Raw genomic sequence first — 23,808 nt, 5'->3', positions numbered from 1 at the left:
GCTCCTCCACAGGCCTATTTTGGTCCTTCCAGACATTGCCCATATGAAGCCTTTGCAGCTTCTCTCCTTCCCGCCTCGCAGCCAGACTTGGCTGGGTCTTCACGCACCAGGCCAGCATCCTCCCGCTGAGCTGAGCTCCTTTCGGCAGAGACAGGAGGGAGAGAAGGAAGAGAAATGAGGATCGTGGTTCAGCTGCTGCTAATTGAGCCCTCCCCCCGCCCCGCCCCGGTGTCAGCAGCCACCACCCGAGTGTCTCGCAGGGATTATCCCCATTCGATACCTACAGCCATGACATATTGTCACTGTCTCCATTCTATAGATGAGCAGACCGAGGCACAGAAGGGTGAAGCAGTTTGTTGCCCAAGGGCACACAGCGACCAGATGGGCCCGTGTGTACGTCTGCATCCTTCTCAGTTTGGGTTTTCGTCTTTTTTCTCTGCCACCACGCGGGCAACGCGCTCATTGCCCCGCACGTGTGCCCCTATGACGCTCGATCCTGGGTCGTCACCGTCAAGGCCTCGTTTGGCATCAGTAAACAGCACGAGACATTGTCCTGTGGGGTCCTTCTGTCCCTCGTGCTCAGGGTCCCTCGGTGCTCTTTGGACAGTGCAGGTTTAGAAGCGAGCACCCCCACTCTGGGGTTTCCATGGCAGCAGGGGAGCGGGCAGGGCTCACTCCCAGGCACGGCATTCTTAGTGAAATGGGAATTGGATTTTTTTTTTTTTAATGGTAATTGAGCATTCCGGTGTGTCCTGTGGGAAGATGCCATTAATGCAAAGATAATTCGAGAAATAAGGAGATGAATGAAGCGAGGCTTCCAGGTAACTTCCAGTTTGCACCTTGCACAAAGCCCGTTAGTGCCACCAGACCCCGCCTCGAGGGGTCCCGGGGCCTCATTGCCATCACCCCATGGCACCTGAGTTGGGGCGCGGGACAAGAGTGCACTCGTTTCCCGCAGAAGGGGAAACCGGGGCTCAGAGATGGCAACTCCTGTCCTGGGGGCCTTGGCCCCGGTCCGTTTTCCATTTGCTGCCCTGTTTGACTCCACGTTTATTATTATTACTTCGTCTTTATTGTCTTTGTGGTTGCAGAAGGAATGCTTGCTTGATGTAAGTAAAACCAAGTAAAACCGGAAGTCAGATGGAGATGTGTAAGTGGAGAGCAAATCCCTCCCCTTCCCACCCCCCACAGCTAGAGGGTTCCAATGTGTGTGTTCGGGTCTCTGTCTTCCCTGCACTGATTGGGAGGGGGGGCGTGGGGGGGGGGCGGTGTGGGCTTCAGCTTGGGTTTAAATCCACCTCTGCGCCTTACTTGCTGTGTGATTTGGGACGAGAGACTTCACTGCCCAGAGCCTCTGTTTGTTTTACCTGCAAAATGGAGCAGAATGTGCCTTTCGCTTCGCTCGGTCCTCGAGGTAGAGGGGAGGCAGTCCAGCGCCCGCCACAAGAGCAGGTGCTCGGTTCCTGGTGGTTCCCCACCCCCCCTGCCCTATATCACTGCTTCTCGAACTCCCCTCCAGGGCACCCTGCAGGTAGAAGACAGTTCCCCTTGGGGTGCCCCCCGCTGGCGCCCCGCAGTGTGCAGACTGCAAGGCAGCCTCCAGCTCTGTGCAGATTTTGTATCACTTAGTGATATCCCAACTTAACTTTACTTAAAAACAATGCTTTTCATGTTTGATGTGTTTAAATATTTTGAACCTGGAAGCCTCACATTGCCTGGTAGCTTCCCCGCAGCCCCCGGCACACCTCCCCCACACCCTTGGGGGGCTGGTGCACCTGCCCAAACACCTGGGGTCTATGCCCCCAAGCCGGGGTTGGTGCTGGAGTTGTCTTCCTGCCACAGCTATTAAGGGCCAGGCCTGGAGGCAGGCAGTGAATGTTTACAGACTGCAGACAACGCCCTGGAGAAATCCGGGTTCACCTTGTTCTAAACTCCCCCTCCCCGCTGCCCCAGGACATTGTTATTCCGCCCGATTGTTCACGCTTTCCATCAAAATGAAATAAATTCCAGAGAAGTGTTTTCCGGAGGTTCTTCTTATTCAAGGGTTAACCAGATTCTTATTTTGCTTATCTTTGGAAATAAAACAATGTTTAAAACTATTCAGATCAGCAAAGCCATCTGGTGGGGAGTACCAGCTGCTCCCCATTCAATTGTGCTGCCTTTAATTTATTCATTGAAGGGTGCCGTGGTACATCTGCAAAATCATTATTCGCAGTCGGTTTTGAACATGTGAGCCGTGTGTCTATGCAAGACCTCTCTTCTTCGCCCCAACTGAAGGACATCTGGGTTGGGCTTCCTCTGTCCTTCGGCGGCCCTCCACTCTTCCCGAATTCCTGTCCAAGGAGGCGGGAGGGTTCTGGGGACTCGACAGGGGGCAGAGCCACCCTGTGCCTCTTGGCCCTGAGACGTCGTCTCTGTGCAGCATGCTCGGACCTGCTGCTGCTTTGTATTCATTTTCTTATTTGTGTTAAGGGAATGTTGTTGAAAGGCAACTAGGATGTGCCTGTCATCTTTGTGGTCTTGCTGCACGAGAACCACAATGACCCCTCGTCCGACAACGTGTCCCTTCTTCCTGGTAGTGAGGGTTTGTTGTTGCAGGTGCGCGAACCCTTGAAAGCGTGCAGAAAGAGTAATAACAGAATATATCACATAGATGGGTTCCTGAGATCACCGGGGCATGCGATGTGTCCGCTTCGGGAGGGAGAGGATGAGGGGCATGGCAGGTGCTTCACCCAGGTTTGCTGATCCCCCGGTCTGATCTCTCTCTACTCTAAGTCATATGGAAGAGGAGGGGTATAGCATCCAAGTCTCGGGGCCACGACGTCCCCCTCTGCAAAGTGGAAATGCTAATTGCGCTTTTCTCGTAGACTATCATGACGCATGAACAGGATCCTCCGTAGAAGACCCAGCCCTGGGGCGCCTGGGTGGCTCAGTCGGTTGAGCGGCCGACTTCGGCTCAGGTCATGATCTCGCGGTCCGTGAGTTCCAGCCCCACGTCGGGCTCTGCGCTGACAGCTCGGAGCCTGGAGCCTGTTTCAGATTCTGTGTCTCCCTCTCTCTGACCCTCCCCCATTCATGCTCTGTCTCTCTCTGCCTCAAAAATAAATAAACGTTAAAAAAAAAAAAATTAAAAAAAAAAAAAAAAAAAAAAGAAGACCCAGCCCGGTGTCTGGGCACAACGAAACGGGCACAACGAAACCCTTAATACATTTTAGCTTGTGTCACTTGTGGCCAAAGCCCCGTTCTGGATCTCAGCTGGGAGTTTGCTCCTTCACTCGTTAATTTAAAAACAAAACTATTTAGTGGGTACCCAGCCAGTGCCAGGGGCAGTAGATGCTGAAGCTTCAGTGGGAAATCTTGTGCCTGCACTGATTTGAATTCGGGGCTGAGCAGCACTGACTCTACCCTCGTAGAGCTTCCAGGGAGAATTGGCCGACTCGAGCCGCCCCTCCTTGTCTGGGAGACAGGGCGGCCAGTGCGCTGAGCGATGGCTGTCCTTGCTGCCCCTGGAGCCTCGATTTCTGTGCAGGTTTCTCCCAGAGCTGCCGTCTTACGTGATGGTGCAGTGCGGGACAGAGGTCACGGGCTCTGCAGCCCAACGGGCCTACGGTTGCATTTTGGTCCTGCCGCCCGCTAGCCATGGCGGTGGTGGTGGGGCTATATTCTCACCAGCTGGGCCTTGGTCTCCCACACGTAACGTGGGAGTCGCCGTGCTGACCTCGGAAGGTTGCCATCAAGAAGCGACCTCACATGGCGCTCTCGTCCTCTGGGGTCCCCGGAAACTGGCTTTGGGGTATATATCCCAGGCTGCACCAAGGGTGATATTTAATTTTTAATTTTTAAGATCTTAAAACAGACCGAACATCGCTCCCTAGTATGCATTTGCAGTACCCCTGGCAATAATAAAATGAGCAATCAGAGGTAGCTTTTTTTCCCCCCAATTGGTTTCAGAAAAAGAAAATTGTCGGCCTTGTCACAAAGCGTCTTGTGCACATTGAATCATTGTGTGACAGCTGCAGCCTGAACATGTTGAAGCCTCTTGTCCACCCTTCCCGTCTGCTGAGAGAATCTGATCATTTTGGCAGAGACACGGGGGTGTCTGACTGTGTTCCGTGCAAGTTATCAGGTAGTTGCATGAGGGTGGCTGGGACACGTTACCCTGTTGGGGGAGCCACCGTCTCAGAGAGCATGACAGAGACCCCTTTTGATCCTGTGGGTCAGTGACTCTGTTGTGAGGTTGCCCCTCAGCTCCGTGAACCAGCCAGTGCTGGTTCTTCCCAAGGTCTGCAGATTCCTGGGCTTCGGGGCTGTCCTTGAAATGGGATATGTAATTCTGAGTGTCAGCACTTTCCTGGACCCTCTGGAGGCTTTGTTCTGGAGTTAGATGGAATGTTCCAGAAGGCCTGGGCTGTGCGTTTTTCATATCTCTAGCTTTAGCGAATGCCATGGGTGCTTGATAAACATGTACTTACGGGTGTGGGCTAAGGAGGGGCGCCTGGGTGGCTCAGTTAAGCGTCCAACTTCGGCTCCGGTCACGATCTCGTGGTTTGTGAGTTCGAGTCCCGCGTCGGGCTCTGGGCTGACAGCTCAAAGCCCGGACCCTGCTTCAGATTCTGTGCCTCCCTCTCTCTCTGCCTCTCCCCTGCTCATACTCTCTCTCTCTGTCTCTCTCAAAAATAAGTAAACATTAAATTTTTTTTTTTTAAATGGGGTGTGGGCTAAGGAAAAAGATGCTTTTGTATCTTTTGGGTTAATTATCCAGCTTTTTTGCCCAGTGTAAAAACACGCGTGCACCAGCTTTTCAGGCTGAAACAGGTAGTGCCAGCTCCGCGTTTTACATACAAGGAAACAGGCCCAGAGCTGCAGTGACCTGCCCGGGGTTACCAGCCAGGAGTGTTAGTGATCAGGTCTGGATTGAGAACACACTGCGGGTACCAGCTCAGAGTGGCCCCCGCCCCCCTCAACCTGTGCAGTAGCTTCCTGCCTTGTCTGGAAGGTGCTACCTTTGTGGCTATAGCGTTCCAAAGCACAGCTAGTCGAGGTCAGCCACCCCCTGAGTCCTACTCGGTCCAGGCTTTTCCCTTTGATGTGCCAGAACAAAAGAGGGGCACGGGGCTGGGGCCTCCTCTGCCTCCCCCACAGGGCGGCCCTTTCCATTTCTCTCTGCTGTCTTAGCTTCAGCATTTTGTTAGCAGACCGGCCCCCACCTCTGTCCCCTGCCCCACACTTGGTGCCAGGCCAGCCTCTGCACACCTTGTCCCTATCCTGGTGCTGTCCCTGTCGCCCATCATACTCTGCAGCTGGAGGAGACACTCCAGCATGATGAACAGAGTCTGAATGGACCGTTTAAGACTTGGTGCCCCAGGCGCCTGCCTAAGGGACCCGCCTTACCACCCTCCCACGTGCTTCTCAGGGCCCCCGGTCCTGCCTGTATCTCTGTGCAAATCTGTTCTTTAGGTAGGGGGGAGGGTGGGGGTGGATTCCTGAAGGGTGGGAAGGGGCAGGACTGTCCCGGGCCGGGCCTGGGTGAAGGGCTGGAGGTTAGGGTGGGCTCCCCGCTGATCAGGTATGCGGGAGACTGGGATCAGGACACTGGGTCTCTGTTACGAGCTGCACATCCTTGGGGAAGTACAAAAGCACATTGGGCCTCGGTTTCCTTATCTGTGACCTGTGGGCCTGGATGAGTGGGTACCTTGCAGGTCTGATTCACCAGAGCCTGCCCAGGTATTGGCCTGGGCCCTGACTGCCCACCGTCATTTGCAGATTGGTCATAGCATGAACGACTTTAGAGCGGAAGTCCCCAGGAATCCCCCACGAGTTCCTTTCTGCCGTCTCTTAACTCCCTCTGTAAAGAAGCGGTCTGCTTAGCCCAGACGTCTAGAACTTTGGGACCAGGCACATTTTGGGAAAATTGACCCTCTCTGTCCAGCACTGAAGCAAGTTGTGGACGGATAATCGTTCTGAAGGGGCTAAGCTTTTCCCAAGATGCACCCGCAGCGGTTTCAGACTCTGCAGGGCTCCCCACCCTGGTTCCTGGGGCACCTGGATGATCCCAGTTGGCTTTGCTCTTTAACGTGTCATTTCTGCTAAAAACCTGGCTGACTTCTCTGTGCCTGCCTCTCACTGTCACCTGCCTCTTCTGATTCATTGCTTCCGAGTAGTTGCAGACGGGAAAATCGGATACCTGAGCCTAGAATTCTGTATACAAATGGGCCTGGAGTGAGGGCCGGAGGGCTTCCCCAATAAGGAAAGGACACCTGCCATATACTGAAGTTTGCCAGATGCTGGAGTGAGCATTTTATGGACATGATCTCATTTCCTCTTCACATCCACACTAGGCAGCACTGATGGTTTCACTCCCATTGTACAGATGAGGAAATAAAGTCCCAGAATGGTTAAGTCAGTTGCCTGCGATCACAAAGCTGGCAAGGAATTGAGTGGGGGGGCGCCTGGGTGGCTCAGTCGGTTAAGCGTCCAACTTCGGCTCAGGTCACGATCTCGCGGTATGTGAGTTCGAGCCCCGCGTCGGGCTCTGTGCTGACTGGTCAGAGCCTGGAGCCTGTTTCAGATTCTGTGTCTCCCTCTCTCTCTGACCCTCCCCCCTTCATGCTCTATCTCGCTCTGTCTCAAAAATAAATAAATGTTAAAAAAAAATATAAAAAAAAAAAAAAAAAAAAAAGGAATTGAGTGGGAATGAAATGCAGGTCTGCCTGACTCCAAGGCCTGAAACCCTTTGTTTGCACTGCTCAGAGAACATGTTTTGCTACATCCAAACTTTCTAGTAAGTTGCAAATCACCGGGACTCTAGGCCAGATGCAGGGGAGGAGTTGGCTGCCTCCTGTGGAGATCTGATCACAGCAGAAATGCCAGTTTCTTACGAATGTATTTTATGGAATGAAAGAATAGTCTGGAATATATTTTCTATACTGTAAGGCATGGGAAGTAGTCATTATTAACACGTACAGTGTTGATGATGAACTTAATATGCAGTCAGGTATGCTTTAACTTTTTAACAATGTTTCTTTTGAGAGAGAGAGTGTGAGCGAGTGCATGAATGGGGAAGGGGCAGAGAGAGAGAGAGAGAGAGAGGGAGAGAGAGAATCCCAAGCAGTCTTCCCACTGTCTGCACAGAGCCAGATAGGGGCTCAATCCCACGAGCTCTGAGAACATGACCTGAGCCTAAATCAAGAGTTGATGCTTAACTGAGCCACCCAGGCTCTACAGCCACTCAGCCCCTACAGTCAAGTATACTTTAAAAATAACTTTTAGGGGCGCCTGGGTGGCTCAGTTGGTTAAATGTCTGACTTCGGCTCGGGTCATAATCTCACGGTTTGCAAATTCCAGCCCCACGTTGGGCTCTGTGCTGACAGCTCACAGCCTGAAGCCTGCCTCAGATTCTCTGAACCTCCCCTGCTTGTGCTCTGTTTCTCTCTCTCTCAAAACTAAATAAACATTAACAAAACAATTTTTTTTAATAACTTTTAAAAACGACCTGTGTTGTGTAGGATAGGACACACATTTTGGGCCCGCCAGGAAGACACTGCAGGTCATATCACACAGTTTGAAAACCTCTCTTTTAGACCAAGCACAGAGGAGGTGTTTCAGTCATCAGGAAAGGTGAAATCTGGCAAGGACATCATAAGGATTAGGCTGTAGGAAAGGTTTGCTCAAGGAAGCACCGAAGAAATTATAGTGGTCCCAGAGAGAGGCGGGGAGGAAGGCGTCGTTATCAAAAAGGGGGGGAGAATGGGGTCAGCTGTCCAGATAACAAAACATAACAGCCGTGGTTGTCACAAACGCGCATGTTGCCAGAAAGTAACCTGGTGCGTGACATTGGGGTAGTTTCGTCTTGTTTGAGAACGGCTGCCTTCTGGGTTGCCAGCACTGTTTTGGCATATCTGCTTCTGGTGTTAGCCAGGGGGTTCCATTAGGCAAACGCATGGATTCAGTGGATTCACTGGGTCTCTGGAGGAGTTCCTTTGGCCTGAACCGCTCGTGATTCACTTTACTCCTATAAACGCACTTTGGGGGAACTTACAAATGTACAGTTGTACCGGTTTAACTTAGTAACACCTCGTGTTCATAACCTATGGAAGAGCGGATCAGTTAGCTTTTATACACCCCAGCCACTGCCCGCCGTACTCTTCCCATGGCGACGGCAGAGGTGTAGAGGGCAAGGCGGGTACGCGTGACGTGTCTTAAGGCCTGGGCTTGGGACTGGCCCGTTGTCATCTCGGCTCATTGTGTGGGCCAGAGCAAGTCTCAACCTGAAGCCAAAGGGTGGAGAAACGTATTCCACTCTGCTCGTTGAAGGGGCTGCAAAGTCACTCGTGCGACGGAGAGCAGAATGCGAGGCAGGGTAATAAACTGGAACCAACAGTGTAATCTACAGTAAAGAATAATCCACTGCTACTTATCAAATACTTCTCGTGGGCCGGGACTATGTCTGTCTAAAAATAGCTAATAGTTATTTAACACTTACTATGGGCCACTCTCCTAAACGCTTCATATGAATTGGTCACTCGAGGCTCACGGCAATGCTGTGGTATAGGTCCAGTGAGTATTTCCAGTTTACATCCAGGCACACAGGAAGAGACGTGTATCATGACTTGCTCAACGTCAAAGCCACAGGTATCCAGGCTCCAGGGCTGTGCATGGGACCTGTAACCATCAAGGATTTCTTTTGAGAACACAGAGGCCCGCATCACTTAAGTGACTTGCCTAAAGTCACCAGGTGGACACGGCGTTGGCATCCTGGCCCGCAGGACTGCTGACTGTCTTCCTTCCGCTATGCTGTGTAGACGGTGAGTGTGACAATTGAGGGTTGTAGCTTTATTCTGTTGATTTGACCGCATTGTGATCCAAAGCGTAAAGCTCCGGGCGTAAGGTCGGAACTGGTAACCTGTTGTTTGTACAGGACTCTCCAGGCTTGCTGCTTCTCAGTCTCCGAGACAATCTGATGTCTTCGAGCTAAATACGAAAAAATGTTCCTTCTTGCACTTGTTGATGAATATTCCTTGAAGAAATGTATTTCCACACACAGAGCCCAAAGGAAATGTCAGCAGTTAGACATGCTAATCAGAAGAAAGCCTTGTGTTTTTAGTAAAGGTTACTTAAGACCCATCAGATCTTTTTCCTTAAAACAGTCAAGGAAAATCACGTAATCAGCTATTTTTTTTTTTCTCTCTCTTCTCCCAGAGGGCAGATGTAAATGTTCTACCTAAATGAAGCTATTTATTTAACTCCATCCAGACTTCTTTTGAAGTTTTGTACATCTTTCTTCTGCTCTATCAGCTCCTGGCCACCATAATTTAATAAGTTTTTCCTAGGGTGAAATTGGATGCCCTTTATCGATCTTACACTGAGGGGGCATTCAATTACTTACTCTAAAGTGGTATTTCTGGGTCTCTCAATTACAGTTTTGTTATAAATGGCTTGCTAATGATGCTTGGGGTACATAGGTTAATAGGGGGCATCCTAGCCAGGGCTGGGTAATTGAATGCTTTCTATTTTGGGACCAGTTATCTGATCTCTCACGGTGGTACCAGTTCCCACAATTACAGTCTGCATCCATAGGGCACAGCATTGAGCCCAGGCTGGGAAGCAATCTCACTGGAATATATAGCAGAGTGCTTTGGTTTAGCACCTGCACGGAGTGCCAAGGGTCCTGACTAATCTGAGTCGACCGGCACCAAAATGTGGACATTCCAGACAGGTCAAGTGCAAGGGAAAGGCGTTGCTGATTTTTTAAGGAAGAACAACCTGAGTGTTAGGTTTCTCTGCGCGACTGTTCTCAGGATAATTTGTGGCATGTGGAAAAGGCCAATTCGGGAACACCAACGGCAATCCATTTTCCTTTCAACACAGCGACATTGGTTCGATTTTTCTTCACCGAGTTATGTTAGTTAATAGTTACACATATTGTAAAGATCCTTTTGAGAGAATATGTAATGTGCATCCTTTTTTTCCACTTGGACGAATCTCAGCCCTGACTCCTGCCTTCCAGGTCCTACAGAGTCTGGCTCCTGCCTCCTCGTGCATCTGGCTCCTACCCCTCGCCTGCCCCAAAGCCCAGGAGTCTGCCCTCCTGGTGGTCCCCCTGGGCTTTGACCCCCGGCTTCTCACCTTCACAGGGTCCTTCTGTCTCCCAGTCCCACGTGGCTGGCTTCCTTCTTGGCATTCAGGTGTCCCGTCCCCACTGGCCTTCCCTGGACCTCCTGCTGCTAGACCCCCTTTACTGTTAGGCTGCAAGTCTCAGCGGGGGTGGAGGTCAGCGCACAGAAAAGCCCCTGATGACAAAGAATTATCTAGCCCTAGTGCTGCACTGCGGACACCTGTTTTAATGGTTTCATTGTATGCTCCCTTTGTATTTTCTTCATGGCCTTTATCGCTGTGGTTTGTCGCATGTATTGTCTGTTACCCTGTAGCCTCTAACTCCTGGCAGGATATAATCTCCCGGTGGGGAAAGTCCTCCCTGTCACCGTCACTTCTGTACCACTCGCGTCCACACCAGGCTTGGTCGGAAAGCCTCAAAGCTGCCGGCCCTGCACGTACAAGGGCCCAGCCGTGTATGGTATATGGTCGTGTGACTTCTTAATCAACATCAGCAAGGGGTATTTTGCATACTATCTACTGGCCATATGTTTTGGTAAAACTTGTAAGATAGCTTTGTATTTCAAAGAGGGTCCCCCGGATGTTTCCCCCTTGCCACCAACTCCAACTCCCTAGGCACCAGCTGGGTGCCCTGCAATTCAATTCAATTCCAGTAATAACTAGCTGGAGCCCACACGAACCCCACAAATTAAGGGTTCCGTCCCCCAAGACTGCCCCCACTTCAGATGCCGGTTGCAAATACTGGGTCCCTAGGCTACCCAACTTCCGTTTGACCTGGCTACAAATTCAGAGGTACCCACAGGGCCCTCCTTAGTTCTGATCATTCACTAGAACAACGCAGAGAATTCACGAAAGCACCTTATTTACCATTACCAGTTTGTTATAGAGGAAGCAACTCAGGAATAGCCAGACCGAACACAAGCAGAGGCCAAGATGTGGGGGGAGGAGGTGTGGAGCTTTCCTGCCTTCCTCTCTGGACGAGCCACCCTGCCAGCATCTCCACCAACTAGAAGGCTCTCTGAATCCTGGCATTTTGGGGCTTTCATGGAGGCTTCATTGCACAGGCATGACTAATAAATCACTGCTCCTTGATGATTAACTCCGTCTCCTCCCTGGAGGTTGAGGAAGTGGGGCCCTAAGTTCCAGCCTTCTAACTGGCTAATCAAGGCTCCTGCATTCTGGTGACCAGCCCCATCCTAAAGCTCCCTGGGGCTTCATTCAGGAGTCACCTCATTAGCATAAGCTCAGGTGTGGCTGAAGGGTAAAAGGTGCTCCTGTCACCTCTTGGGAAATTCCAAGCGTTTTAGAAGCCGTATGCCAGGAACTGGGGGCAAAGACCACATGTGTCGTTTTTATTCTGTTGCCCCCCGCCCCCATCTCGTATTGGCTTTGGGTCTCCACACCTCCACGGCTTCTTCAGCAGTGCCTGGTACACAGTCACCCTTCAGAAGGGATCCGCGGGCCAAAAGGACAGACAGGTAAATGAGTTGTTGCCCTAGTTCTCTGCGCCCTGTTTTATGTGTAAGAAGCAAGACTGGAGTGGCGGTCTGGCTGGAGGGGGCAGGCTGCCCAGGGGTACAAACGCCTGGGCTCACCGTGTCCCAGAGCCCCCCTGTTGAGACTGTCCGCTTCCCCGACTACCCAGATCCGTTTACTTACTTTGCTTGTAATAAGAAACCTTTGTTTGTGTTTGGGAATATTTTGCCCATTCTGTTGGGTCCGGATTTTGTGCATTCTTGTCTTAGAGCTTCAAAGACCATGTTTTTAAAAAAATCTAATTAGACTTTCTGCAGCCAGAGACACAGAAGGGTGTGAACACGCTCCCCGCTGGGATCCTGGTTGGAGCCTTCTTTTAACCCGCTTGTCCTTGTCTTCAACATGTAAAAAAATGTTTTCTTGGCTTAGTGATTGGATTTCCAAGTAGGGGATCTTGCCCTTTTGTTTCTTTGGTTTGGAAGAATTGTTTGTACCAAGTGATGGGTCAAGGGTGGTTGAGCAAATGGGAGGCAGAGATGTGAGCCTTGAGGCTCCTGTCACGTCCCTCCAACTGCTCTCAGAGATGAGAGGGCGGCAGAGCCCTGGATGTTGGCCTGGTTCCAGAGCACTTTGCCTCCGCCCCCGCCCACACCACCCCGACTCCTCTGCTCTTCCCAGAACTGCCCTGACCCCGATGTCAGCCTTCACTAACTAGCATTTCTCAAGCTGGTTCCTTGCGACATTAGTGAAAATTCCATGGCTGGTTATGTTTTGGAAATTTTGTGTATTATGTTCCTCTCCTGTGGATTCACAGGGCTCAGTAGAGTATTAAAGGCTTCAGAAAGTCCTGTTGGTAAAGAAGTCTGTTTGATTTTGTCCATCTTCCCTTTTCTCCGAGTAATTTAAGCACAAAGCAGGTATTGACAACGTGCAGAGCACTCAGTGGAAGACAGTTTAGGAAACGTTGCTTGGCTGTTGCTTGGTCCGCATATTTTGATAAGGCGTGGGCCTCTGGGTTCAAGGGAAGGGAAGGTTTCTGCCGGTGAGTTCTCCTTGTTCGGCCTTCCAGCCAATACAAGGCGGCTTTAATGGAGGGTTAGTTAATCCCGCCTTGACAGGTAGGATTGTTTGAGGGCTGTATGTGTGTGTGCCGGGTCGGAGGTGAGTCCACTGCCCTTTGGGGTAATTCATTCTCAAGAGCTAAGGAAAAATAACGTGCTAGGATTTCCCGTCTTTGACTCCACTTCAAATGTTCTTGGCCTTCACTGACCATGAAAAGTCCTAATAGTAATGGTCACTGATGACACGTCTTCATGCTGCCTACCTTTTAGGGGAGGCCAACTATGTGTAGGCATTCTGCAAACTCTTGCAACAAGCTTGTAAGGGAGATACTCTCACCCTAATTTTACTAGGGAGGGTGGCAAAGCTTGGACAGGTCACGTGGCTTACTCAGGGCCACACAGCTAGTTCACAGCGGCCTACCATTATTGGAAACTAAGCCTCCTTTTTTGCTCGTTTTACAACATCTACAAAGAAGTGTCATTTGGGCAACAATCTATTTTATAACCACAGAATTCTGTTAATGGATTTTTAAGAATCATGTTTTCCCCAGGATGATGAAAGTGAAAAATGATTTCAGGGTCTGAGTGTTATGTTACTCAGGAGAATACTGCACGTTGGATTTAATTGCTTAATAACTTAAAGTCAAATGGTTTTTTTTTTTTTTTTAATATGATACACTCTACTGAAGGAGAGAATCATTTCAGTGTTTCTAAATTTTCATTAACTTTTGCCTCCTAAACTGGTAATAAAGGTTAGATCTCGGTAAGAGACTCTCGGTGCTATTGGGAGAGAAAGAAAAACATATTATCTCTGCACGCGCCTATCCTAACCAGGCTGCTTCTTGGGTATTTGGTGGATTTAAAAGCACGGATATGTCCAAACAGTCACTGACCCTGCATGCATCCGAGAATGACCGTGAACTCCTGAGATTTGGGGATCTGGTACTTGGCTGTGGTGTGGCTGGGACACTAGAGGATATATACGGAGTCACATTTGGTGGCAGAGCTTGAACCCCAAAGCCAAGCACTGAGGACCTGAAACGTCTCCTTTTATCCTGTGTGATTTTCTATGACTTGGCTTGCGATGGAGCGGACTGGCTGAAACACAGGGGTGGAAAAGAGCTTCTCTCCTCGGAAGATGATCCCAGGGTTACTGCGATCATCATATAAGCTACTAAAACCTCTTTTCTCTGTTGTTTAGGTGGTCTGACATTTTAAAGGTTCTGCTCCCCCTGAAGAGGAAACATTTGAAAGGAACACAAGATGTAAAAGAAGAAATCTTCACGGGCGTCTCCAAGGATGGAATGCCAGCCCATCCCTCGCTGAGACCATGATCTCTTCTCATCCCTTGGATGTTTCCGTGTTCTCCAGCGAGAATTCTTCCCCCTCATCTTGTGCCATGGGAAAAACCTGAAGGGCAGGCAGAATTGTTCCCAGACTTCGGGATTTTTCTGAGGTTTCAGCGGCTCTTACAGGACATGACAATTGGAGATCACTTCTTTTTGTTGTCTTTCAGAGTCGAACCAAAGAGGGCACTTCCTCATTGTCTAGTGCTTTGGCTCCTGCTCATTTTTATATTTGTTTCCGTTGCTTGTGCCTTAAAACCATCTTACGTAATCAGAAGACATCCTTAAAAAGTGTTCCAGCGCGACTTGCATGCATCTGGGCTCCGCAGGGGCTCTCCCATGGCTCTGTGGGCCAGCAGTCCAAGGGCATTACCATGAGGCACTGCATTAATTGCTGCATACAGTTGTTGCCCAACAACGAGCACAAACAGCAGGTTGGCTGCGGAGGAGGCCCCCTTCACAGTCACCTGGAGTGCCCCGCGTGCAAAGGAGAGAACAAAATTGTGCTTCGTGTGGACGGTAAGCAGATGAACTTGCTTGCTGTTCTCGAGGTGAGGGCTGAGGGCAATGAGAGCTGGGGCAGGTTTCTGCGCTTCAAGAAGGGGAAGCGATGTAGCCTGGTTTTTGGATTGATGATCATGACCTTGGTGATGGCATCTTACATCCTTTCTGGGGCCCACCAAGAGCTTCTGATCTCCTCACCTTTCCATTATGGAGCCTTCCCCAGCAATCCCAGCTTGATGGACGGTGAAAACCCGAGTGACACGAAAGAACATCATCACCAACCCTCTGTAAATAATATTTCGTACGTGAAAGACTACCCAAGCATTAAATTAATTATCAACAGCATCACAGCCAGGATAGAGTTCACAACCAGGCAGCTCCCAGACATAGAAGATCTCAAGAAGCAGGAATTGCACGTGAGTAGCCTTGTGCTAATCTCCATTGATTGATTGAGTTTCAAAAATAGATGCTTCCTTTTCTGTGGCCATCTTTGGGAACACAGGAAGAAAAATGACGGAAAAAAAATGTTCTCATGTGTAACAAGGATAATTTGACGGCCTCACAGATCAGAGTGCACTGGGAGAGGGCTGTCCGTTCACGATGTTTACACCAAGGAGGAAATTCGAAGTACTGAAGGGCGAAGCTAGAAATACCGGAAGGGCCTCCCCTTCTCATAATTTCATCGCAGGACTTGAAACGCGGCCATGGTGGTTCAAGTTGCTTTTGTAGATCACCAGAATCCTGTTTCTATTGTGTCCTAATTAGTATTTTTGTCCCTAATGGTCACTTAAACACACAACTAGTAAAAAGATTCCAACTGTGAAATTTAATTAGATTGCTGTGCGCGCGTGTGAGAGAAAGAAAGATAAATCATGGTAGAATGGATTTTGAGTAAGCTTTTATCTTCGTTCTCTCCAAATTCTAGTTTTATTCTGGTCTAAGGAGAAAACATGGCCTTGGCTATTTACCAAGTTTTGCTTTATTTTCGTGCTTAGCCATCGTCACATAACAGTTGAAACGCGAACACTGCAGCGAGGGTGAGGGCATGATTGCATCGCGGTGAGAACGCGTTCTTGCTAATTGTCCCCCCTCCGTGTGTCTCTCCCTTTTTTTCTTTTTCGTTGCAGATGTTTTCGGTAATCCCCAATAAATTTCTTCCAAATAGCAAGAGCCCCTGCTGGTACGAGGAGTTCACGGGTAGGAACACCACCGACCCCTACCTGACCAACTCCTACGTGCTCTACTCCAAGCGCTTCCGCTCCACCTTCGACGCCCTGCGCAAGGCCTTCTGGGGCCACCTGTCCCACGCCAGCGGGAAGCACTTCCGCCTCCGCTGCCTGCCGCGCTTCTACATCATCGGGCAGCCCAAGTGTGGCACCACCGACCTCTACGACCGCCTCCGGCTGCACCCGGAAGTCAAGTTCTCCGCCATCAAGGAGCCCCACTGGTGGACCCGGAAGCGCTTTGGTGAGCGCCAGCTGCCGCCGCGAGGGGAGGGGCCTGCGCCTGCGCGCTTCTTCCTGTCCCCGCCTCCCGCCTCCCGCCTTCCCTAAAGTGGTTTCCGGCTCCCATCCCAGGTCCCGTGGTGCTCGGCCCCGCCAGGGAGGGTGGGCAGGTCCCCGAGTCGCAGGGAGCAGACAGTTCGCTAATCCAGGGCCGCCCCCACTCAGACCTCCAGTGGGGCTGGAACCCGGCTCCCAGTCACCGAGGGAGCATTTATTGAGTGCCGGCTGTATACAGGGCAAGGGGAAGGGTGCAGAATCAGCAGCTGCTCTTGTTCTGAAGAGCTTTGGTACACCTGCCAGCGGTGAGTGGTTAAGTGCCAGCTGGGCGTATTTCTGGGGCTTTCTGCCCCCAGCTCTGCACCGTTCCTGCCAGAGCTCCTCCCGCCCCCAACACCCCCCTGCCTGGGGAACACTACAAAGACTGCCACGCTGGGTGAAGTTTGAGCTTCTGGCTGGCTTCTCCCAGGACCGTGAACACGTCATCAAGCTGCTTCGGGCCTAACTTGCTCTGACCTGCTCCATCTCTCTGCCTCAAGTTCAGAATGAACGTCACCTCGAGATAATTCCGGGCGACCTTGCTCGCAGCATCCCTTTGCGCCCCGGGGTGACCGTGGATACCGCCCCCACCCAGCCGGAGCCACCCTGCAGCCCTCATGTCACTGTTTCCTCTTAACCTTTTCCCTTCTGCCAGGAGATGTTTGGTCCCTTTGACAAAGGTCAGAGCTCGGGTGGGACTCGAGGGCGTGTTTCAGGCAAAGGACCCAGGTTGCTTAGAAGGGAATCTTTAAAGTTTTCCTTAGTAGAACCTGAGTTTCGACCAAGTCCTGTTTGTGTCCTGACAAATTGACTTCATACTTTTGATGTCCTTCCCGGAGCGGATGAACAGAAGCGTAAATGTGTCTTTTGTGGTTTGGCAGCAGCAGCTATGGGAGCCACGGTTTCACATAGGGTGATCTCCCTGCACAGCTCACCGTTTGCCCTAATGAAACCCAGCCTCCCACTGGCAGGGAAGAGGGAAGCCCAGGAACATGCTTCTGGAATCCGATCCCCAGGGTCTCCTTGAACCTCTTGCTGTTTTGTACACGGGTGTTTTCTCTCCGCTTTCCGTTAACCTTGATGGTTGTGGTTTGGGACAGTGTGTTGTTAACATATTTCCACGTGAAATTTACCCGCTTTTCAGGCAAGGGGCACAGTTGGGCTGCGTGGGTCGATGCCAGAATGACTAGTGGGTTCAACCGAGCGTTTGTCCCGGGACTGTCCATTCCCCTTGTTGAGACAGAGAGACAAGCTGCCTGATCCCACAGGCCAGAAACAGAAACTCAGATAAAAAACTCCCTTTTCTGTCTGATACAGCACGTGCCTTCTGGATGCCATCGCTGCTCAGCCACTTTAGGGCCCGTCTGGCGCACGTGGTGACCAGCCCCCAAGTCTCTGGCCCTCTAAGCAGATGCTTTTATAGATCTCGAACAGGCGGGCTGTCCTTGAATCTGCCACTCGGGGCTGAATGGTGGCCTTCCGCTCCCTGAAGCGTGCACGGATTAAAGAGGACAGCCAGTTTGCAGGCGTCCTTCTTGTGAGCCCCCTCCTGCAGCTTACTCCGGTGGGCCCCCGGGCCTTCATATCCCTCTCTGGTTACTTCCAGGAGGCCACCGTCCGGCCGTTGACAGTTTCGTTCTCAGTAACGCGGGCTTCTTGGTTCTCGTAGGAATCGTCCGCCTGAGAGATGGGCTTCGGGACCGCTACCCCGTGGAAGATTACCTGGACCTCTTTGACCTGGCCGCACACCAGATTCATCAAGGACTGCAGGCCAGCTCTGCAGAGGAACAGAGCAGGATGACTAGGATCATTATCGGTATGGCTTCTGGACAGCTTCCACCGGGGCCACTCCCGCCCCGGGCTGGGCCCCCATTCCCCCCGGGCCCCTTCTGCCCTGACGCTGGCCCAGCTTTTGCTCTGCCCGCCGGGAACATTTGCCTGACGCCGGCCACCTCTGTTGAAGGTGCACTTCCCGACCTGGCCATCGGTCTCCCCCCTCCATGAAACGTTGACGTCGTTTACGCGATTTCTGTAAAGCAGCGATGCTTAGATTTTTTTTTTTAACTTTTATTTATTTTTGAGACAGAGAGAGACAGAGCATGAACAGGGGAGGGGCAGAGAGTGAGAGGGAGACACAGAATCTGAAACGGGCTCCAGGCTCTGAGCTGTCAGCGCAGAGCCCGACGCGACGCTCGAACTCATGGACCGTCAGATCATGACCTGAGCTGAAGTCGGACGCTTAACCGACTGAGCCACCCAGGTGCCCCAAGCAGCGACGTTTAGTAGGCTTTTTTAGTTCTGTGCAGACTCAAGTGTACCGGAAACGTTTTTGTCTTTTTTTTTTTAAGTTGACATTTCTTTGTCTTCATTTAAACTAAGCGCACACGCTTGGTTTCTTTTCATGACGTACTGATCTAAGTTTGGATGGGGCATCGTGATCGCCGATAACCAATGAGTCGATTTAATATTGTGGCTTTTGTAGTCCCTGGCCAGTGGGGCCCGGTAGAGAGGGACGCGGTCTCTTCCTGAAGCAGACGCAGCCCTAACACATTGTTGGTGACTGATGGCTGTTGAGAAAGCCTAGCCCTTATCAACTTAATGCCTTTAGACATTCACAATGAGGTGGTTTGATTAATAATCACTTTTTTTTTAATTCACAAGAACATTTTATAAAAAAAAAAGACTTGTCTAACCCGCTCTTTGTATTGGATTCAGCTTAGGAGAAGACATTTATCCACTTACCTCTTCTGAAAGAGAGAAACCTAATCACATATTTTGCTTCAATTGGTTACCTAAGGCAGCAATCTGTTTTTTTCTTTTTTTAACTTTCCTAAATGTGTTATATTTTGATTCTCCAAACTCAAGGAATCTTTTAGCAACTCAGAGGAATTGTAATCAACCATTTGAAACATGGCCTTGCTTTTGACTCTCCTGTCCAAGGAGATAGACTTACACGCTTAAGCTCTGATATATTTATGGTTTTTTAACTCACATCAAGTCACTCAGATGGTTTAACTCACATCAAGTCACTCAGATGAGATCATACACCACCCCACCCCCACCGCCCACCCCAGTAGTGCAAATTGGCTACTAGCTATCTTCTTGCAGCCTTGGGTCCACACACCTCAGCTCACAAGTCTAATTAATATTTGATTGTGACTCCTACACCGTATGCCTCTGGGAGAATCTCATGTTCTTATGAAAGAGCTAAAAATACACATCCTAGGGCTAGGAAATAGAGCCTAAGATAATGAATGAAAAAGGAAAGCCTTAGTGTGGTTTTCTAATTTTACTTCCAGATTTAAAAAGGAAAATTAAGGAAAAAGTTTGCTGCTCTGATACTTACCTAGAACAGAGTTTGATGAGTTTCATGGTAGTGGAGAGGCAGGTGGAAAGCTGGAGGCTAAGGCCTGCCTGTGCCGCCAGCCGGCTCTGAGCCGTGTGACGAGTCTGTCTTTGCGTTCCTGAGCTTTGGTCGGCGCATCTGCACCATGGGACAGAATGGACCAGATCCATTGTGGCTCCTCCGAGCCCTGAAATGTGGTTCAGCTCTGCTTCAGCTTCCTCGGGTTAGGTCTTTGGTAGAGCATAAGTGTCTTCCTTCAGCCCTGCTCACGGGTCAGAGAGAGCCTTTCCTCAGTGGTCTGGGCCAATGGCTGGAGTCACAAGGGATTCCAGCGACCAGACTCTCGGGGGTGGGGCTCCAGACACGCGGAAAGGCAGGCCCCTACCCCTGCTGTCACGGCCCCCTGCTCTGCCCTGACAAAGTGCTCAGCTGGGAATCTGACTGTTGATGGAGTTGTTGATGGAGTCTTCCCCTAGATTGTAAGAGAGGAGAAGGCGGGGGATTGTCTGTCCCGTTTCCTTTCTCTATCCCTAATGCCAAGCACACTGCCAGGCACTTTGAGACACTAGATGAATGTTTTCTGGATGGATGGACGGACGGACGGATGGACAGACGGGTGGAGGGACAGATGTTTCTCTGGTTGCAGAGCTGGTTTATGTATGAGATCTGACCGAATTTGGGCCACTTTGGTTTTAGATACTTCCCTTGTTGTAATATTCTCATATTCGTTGTGAGTAGAACGTTCAAAAGACTTCTGACGGGCGTGCCTTGCCCGTATTCTACGGTATTACCTTGAAAGAGAGGAAAGACCAGCACAGAAATGCTCACCTGGATGTGACTGAACATCCTAGAAGAGCCAGGGCCCTGCCAACTCCCCGCATCTTTGTGACGCACTCACCCCCAATCAAAGAAACTTGTCTTTTGGCTCAGATTTTCCCAGAATAAGTGACTTTGTGATGTATCGAGTACCCATGTAAAATGTCGGGAAATTGAATTGGTATGTAATGGATCGATTTGCCTCTCTTCTTAAATCTCTGAAGACTCTGCTAAAAAGAAAAAAAAAGTCAGGGAACTGGTTCAAGTGTCGGAGAGGGAGACGCGGAAATGTGCGTGCCTTGGCCTCCTCCCCGTTTTAGAATGCGTGTTGAACGTTTCCTCCTCCGTCCGTGCGGACCATCGTAAAACCAGGGCCGGGCCGGCGGGCCGTCTACCCAGTCAGTACTGAGTGAATGCCAGCTGTGTGCGGGACGATGGGGTGGCGGGCCCGTCGGACGCAGCACCTGAGACTGAGGTCCCGTGAGCCTTCCCGCAAAGCCTTCCTCTCGTTTGGTCTCAGAGAGTGCCCCGGACCGGCCGTTGTGATTGCACAAAAAAATCTGATGCTGATTGCCATCTAATTTCCTGAAGAGGCTCCGTTTCCCTAAACTACTCTTCCATCCCTGGCACTCGGGGAAGGAAACGATCTAGTACATTCTCAGCGGGCCCTTCAAATGCCACAGAGCTGTGTGCCGTGAGCAGAGTCAAACATCGTGAAATTGGGAGGCCAGATGCTGGCAGAGGGTTTTTTTTGGCACATCCTGGAGAAGAGCTGGGAGGGAGCGGATGCTCCGTGGTGCCTAGATCACTTGGATTTCCAGATGGAGGCCTTTGGGGGGAAGCGGGGGAAGTCGCCGTGGCAGAGGGTCGTGACTCTTCCTGGAGTCCCCTGTGCCGGTGGTGGTAGACCAGCTCACGCATCATGGCTGGTTGAGGGGAAGGCATCGATCGGAGCCCAGTTTGGCCCCTGGCACAGGCTGCCCCGCGGGAGCCCCTAACTTAGCACCCTCATTTGCGGCGTTCTCTGTTTCTAGGGGAGGCCAGCGCGTCCACCATGTGGGACAACAACGCCTGGACGTTCTTCTACGACAACAGCACGGATGGAGAGCCGCCCTTTCTGACCCAGGACTTCATCCATGCCTTTCAGCCAGACGCAAAACTGATTGTCATGCTCAGGGACCCCGTGGAGAGGTGAGCGGTTTGGGTTTCGTGCATTTGGGGGTGAAGAGGCAGTTTTAAAGACCCGCCTTCTCATCATGAGCAAGATCTTGCCTCTTTTTTTTTTTTTTTTTTTAAATAAACAAGCTTGACTTGCAACGTTACTGCTCTTTCTTGTGTAAATGTTATTCTTGGTGCAGTCTTCCTTGGGTCTAAACAAATTGTGGATTGTTTTCTTAGACAGCCTGACCGCGGTCTTTGGGCCTTCCGCCTCTGGCCTGGGGACGTGGGCCCTTCCTTGGGTACCGTCAGGGCACGTGAAACCCCCTTGGAATCAGGGGCGTCGGGGTTTGCCGAGCGCTTTAGCTCCCGCGATTCCTTGTGTCACGACCCCGTCAGCTCCGCTGAGTGTTCCGTCTCCAGCTTTCCTCAAAAGACCAAAAGGAAGAAAAATGACGGGCAGGGCTGCTTTGTTGTAGAAAGCCGGGGTCGCCCCGTGTGACTGAGGCGCAGCTGGTGTGATACTGAACGGCGGGGCTGGGCCGGCACTGGCGATGCTCTGATCGCACCAAAGCCTGCGTGGACGGCGGAAGCTCAGGGCTTCTGGGACACTTAGCCCAGCAGTCCCCGTAGCATCACCACATCAGAGACGAGGGGCCCGCAGGCTGGTCCAGGATCCTGGAGTGGGAGTCCCCGAGCCCTGTGATGACCAGTCCAGCTCCGTGAGACTCTTCTTCCTCTTGTGAAGCCGGATCTGTCTTGTAGGAGTATCCGCACTTTGGATCTGCTTCTTCCCCACAGAGTCACGCAGACCAAGTGTCATGCTCCCCAAACGGCAGCGCCTGCCACATGTGGAAGACAGCAGCCAGGGCCTTCGGTGTCTCGCTTTTCTTTGGGCTCCGCGTCTCTTGTTATGGGCGGGGTTATGCCTCTCCCAAGCATGTGCTGAAGTTCTAACCGCCCCCATACGTCTGAGGGTGACCTTGTTTGAAAACAGGGCCTTTGCGGCTGGACTCGAGTTAAAATGAGGTTCTGTTGGACTCGGGTGGCCCCTAATCCGGTGGCTGATACCCTTGTGAGAAGAGGAAATTTGGACACAGGGACAGGGAGGACACCACGTGATGGCAGAGGCGGAGATTGGAGTGACGCGTCCGCAGGCCCGGGGGGGACCTAGGATTGCCGACCACCGCCAGCAGCTGGCGACGGGTCTGGAACAGCCCCTCACTCAGCACCCCCAGCGGGAACCCGCCCTGCTGAAGCCAGGATTTCAGACTTCGAGCTTTCAGAAATCCCAAAGAATAAAAATCCCGCAGTCACGGGCCCACAGGTTGCGGTAGAAACTAATATCCCCCTCATATCTTCCTTGGATGGCATGCATCCGGGGCCTCGTGTCCTTGCCAGGGATAGCAATAAGAAGTGCTTGTTGTGGAAATTTTAGGAAATACACTGGAAAGCTATAAAGGAAAACTGTTATAAAAAAAACCCAGCAATAGTCTCCCACCAGCTTACCTAGGCAGATAAGTGTGTGTGTGTGTGTGTGTGTGTGTGTGTGTGTGTATGTGTATGTACACAACCGAATGCACATCCAGTCTTACACCTGCTACTTTTGTTTCACATTCTTGCCCCCAGGAGGACTTGCCGTAAAGTCCTGCCCTGGTCACTCCCTGCATTTATCTCTGTGTCCCTTTGGCGGAGCTCTCGAAACGGCCCCTGCAGCTCTGACCGTGGCCTGGTCAGAGGAGCGCTGGCTTGTCCCCCTCTGTCTGCGCTGCGGCAGGCCCTCCTCGTGCTGCATCACGAGGCACATCTTTGTGCCCCGGATGCCGCCACTCTGGTTCTGTCCTTCTCCTCAGGAAGCCACCCTGTCTGGTTCCGAGGCGGCCGCTGACCTCGGAGCAGCTCGCCACATCCTACCTGCTGGTTCCCACAGTTGGGAGGCAGGGATCGGCCCTTCTGCTCAGGGAGTGGGCTGCCCAGCCTCCTCCCCAGCCGGAGAGCGGGTGACACAAACCGGCGGTGCTCTCGTGTAGACATGATTATGTAACTGTCAGCCTCGGGAGGAAAGGCTCCATGACTGAGTGACCCTTCACCGCCCACTGAGGTGTTTTCACAGCTGCTCTGCCCTCCTCCCCCAGACCGCCTCCAGCCGCAGCTCCCAAGGCTGGAAAATTCTCTCAAGAGTATGCTTCCTGTGCACTGAATGTCTTCCTGTCACTCTCCCTAGTTCCTCATTCTGGGGGAGGTCACGCTGTGTCTCAGGCTCAGGGGCCACGGGAGTGAGCGCTGCGACATCGTGTCACTCCCTGGGCATAGAGGGGTGGGGACCGGTGTGGTGTGGGTCTGGTCTTGTTCAGCGTGTGCCTGCCCCGTCCTGGGCCCCGGGCATGGGAGCCCACGGCTGGTTGCAGGACCGGCATGGCTGTGGTGGTTAAGGTCTGTGACTTCAA

General features: G+C 51.5%; 1 protein-coding gene across 3 annotated transcripts in view; it reads left to right on the top strand.

Annotated features, from left to right (window-relative positions):
• Positions 1-23,808, top strand: part of CHST15 (carbohydrate sulfotransferase 15) — a 79,369-nt gene that overhangs the window by 31,844 nt on the left and 23,717 nt on the right. Inside the window, exons 1-5 of one of the 3 annotated variants that reach the window (XM_049646570.1) lie at positions 7,822-8,804; positions 13,852-14,916; positions 15,628-15,967; positions 17,711-17,857; positions 21,238-21,394. In XM_049646570.1, the coding sequence (XP_049502527.1) occupies positions 14,371-14,916; positions 15,628-15,967; positions 17,711-17,857; positions 21,238-21,394 (1,190 nt within the window). In that variant the 5' untranslated portion in view covers positions 7,822-8,804; positions 13,852-14,370. Of the gene's footprint in view, positions 1-7,821; positions 8,805-13,409; positions 14,917-15,627; positions 15,968-17,710; positions 17,858-21,237; positions 21,395-23,808 lie in introns of those variants that run through there. The other 2 variants (XM_049646568.1, XM_049646567.1) reach the window with 2 other exon arrangements.

This window comes from Panthera uncia, chromosome D2 (genome assembly GCF_023721935.1).
Source record: "Panthera uncia isolate 11264 chromosome D2, Puncia_PCG_1.0, whole genome shotgun sequence".
NCBI classification, from domain to species: domain Eukaryota; kingdom Metazoa; phylum Chordata; class Mammalia; order Carnivora; family Felidae; genus Panthera; species Panthera uncia.
Note: the sequence above shows the minus strand (reverse complement) of the source record. Positions and strands in the feature narration are given on the sequence as shown.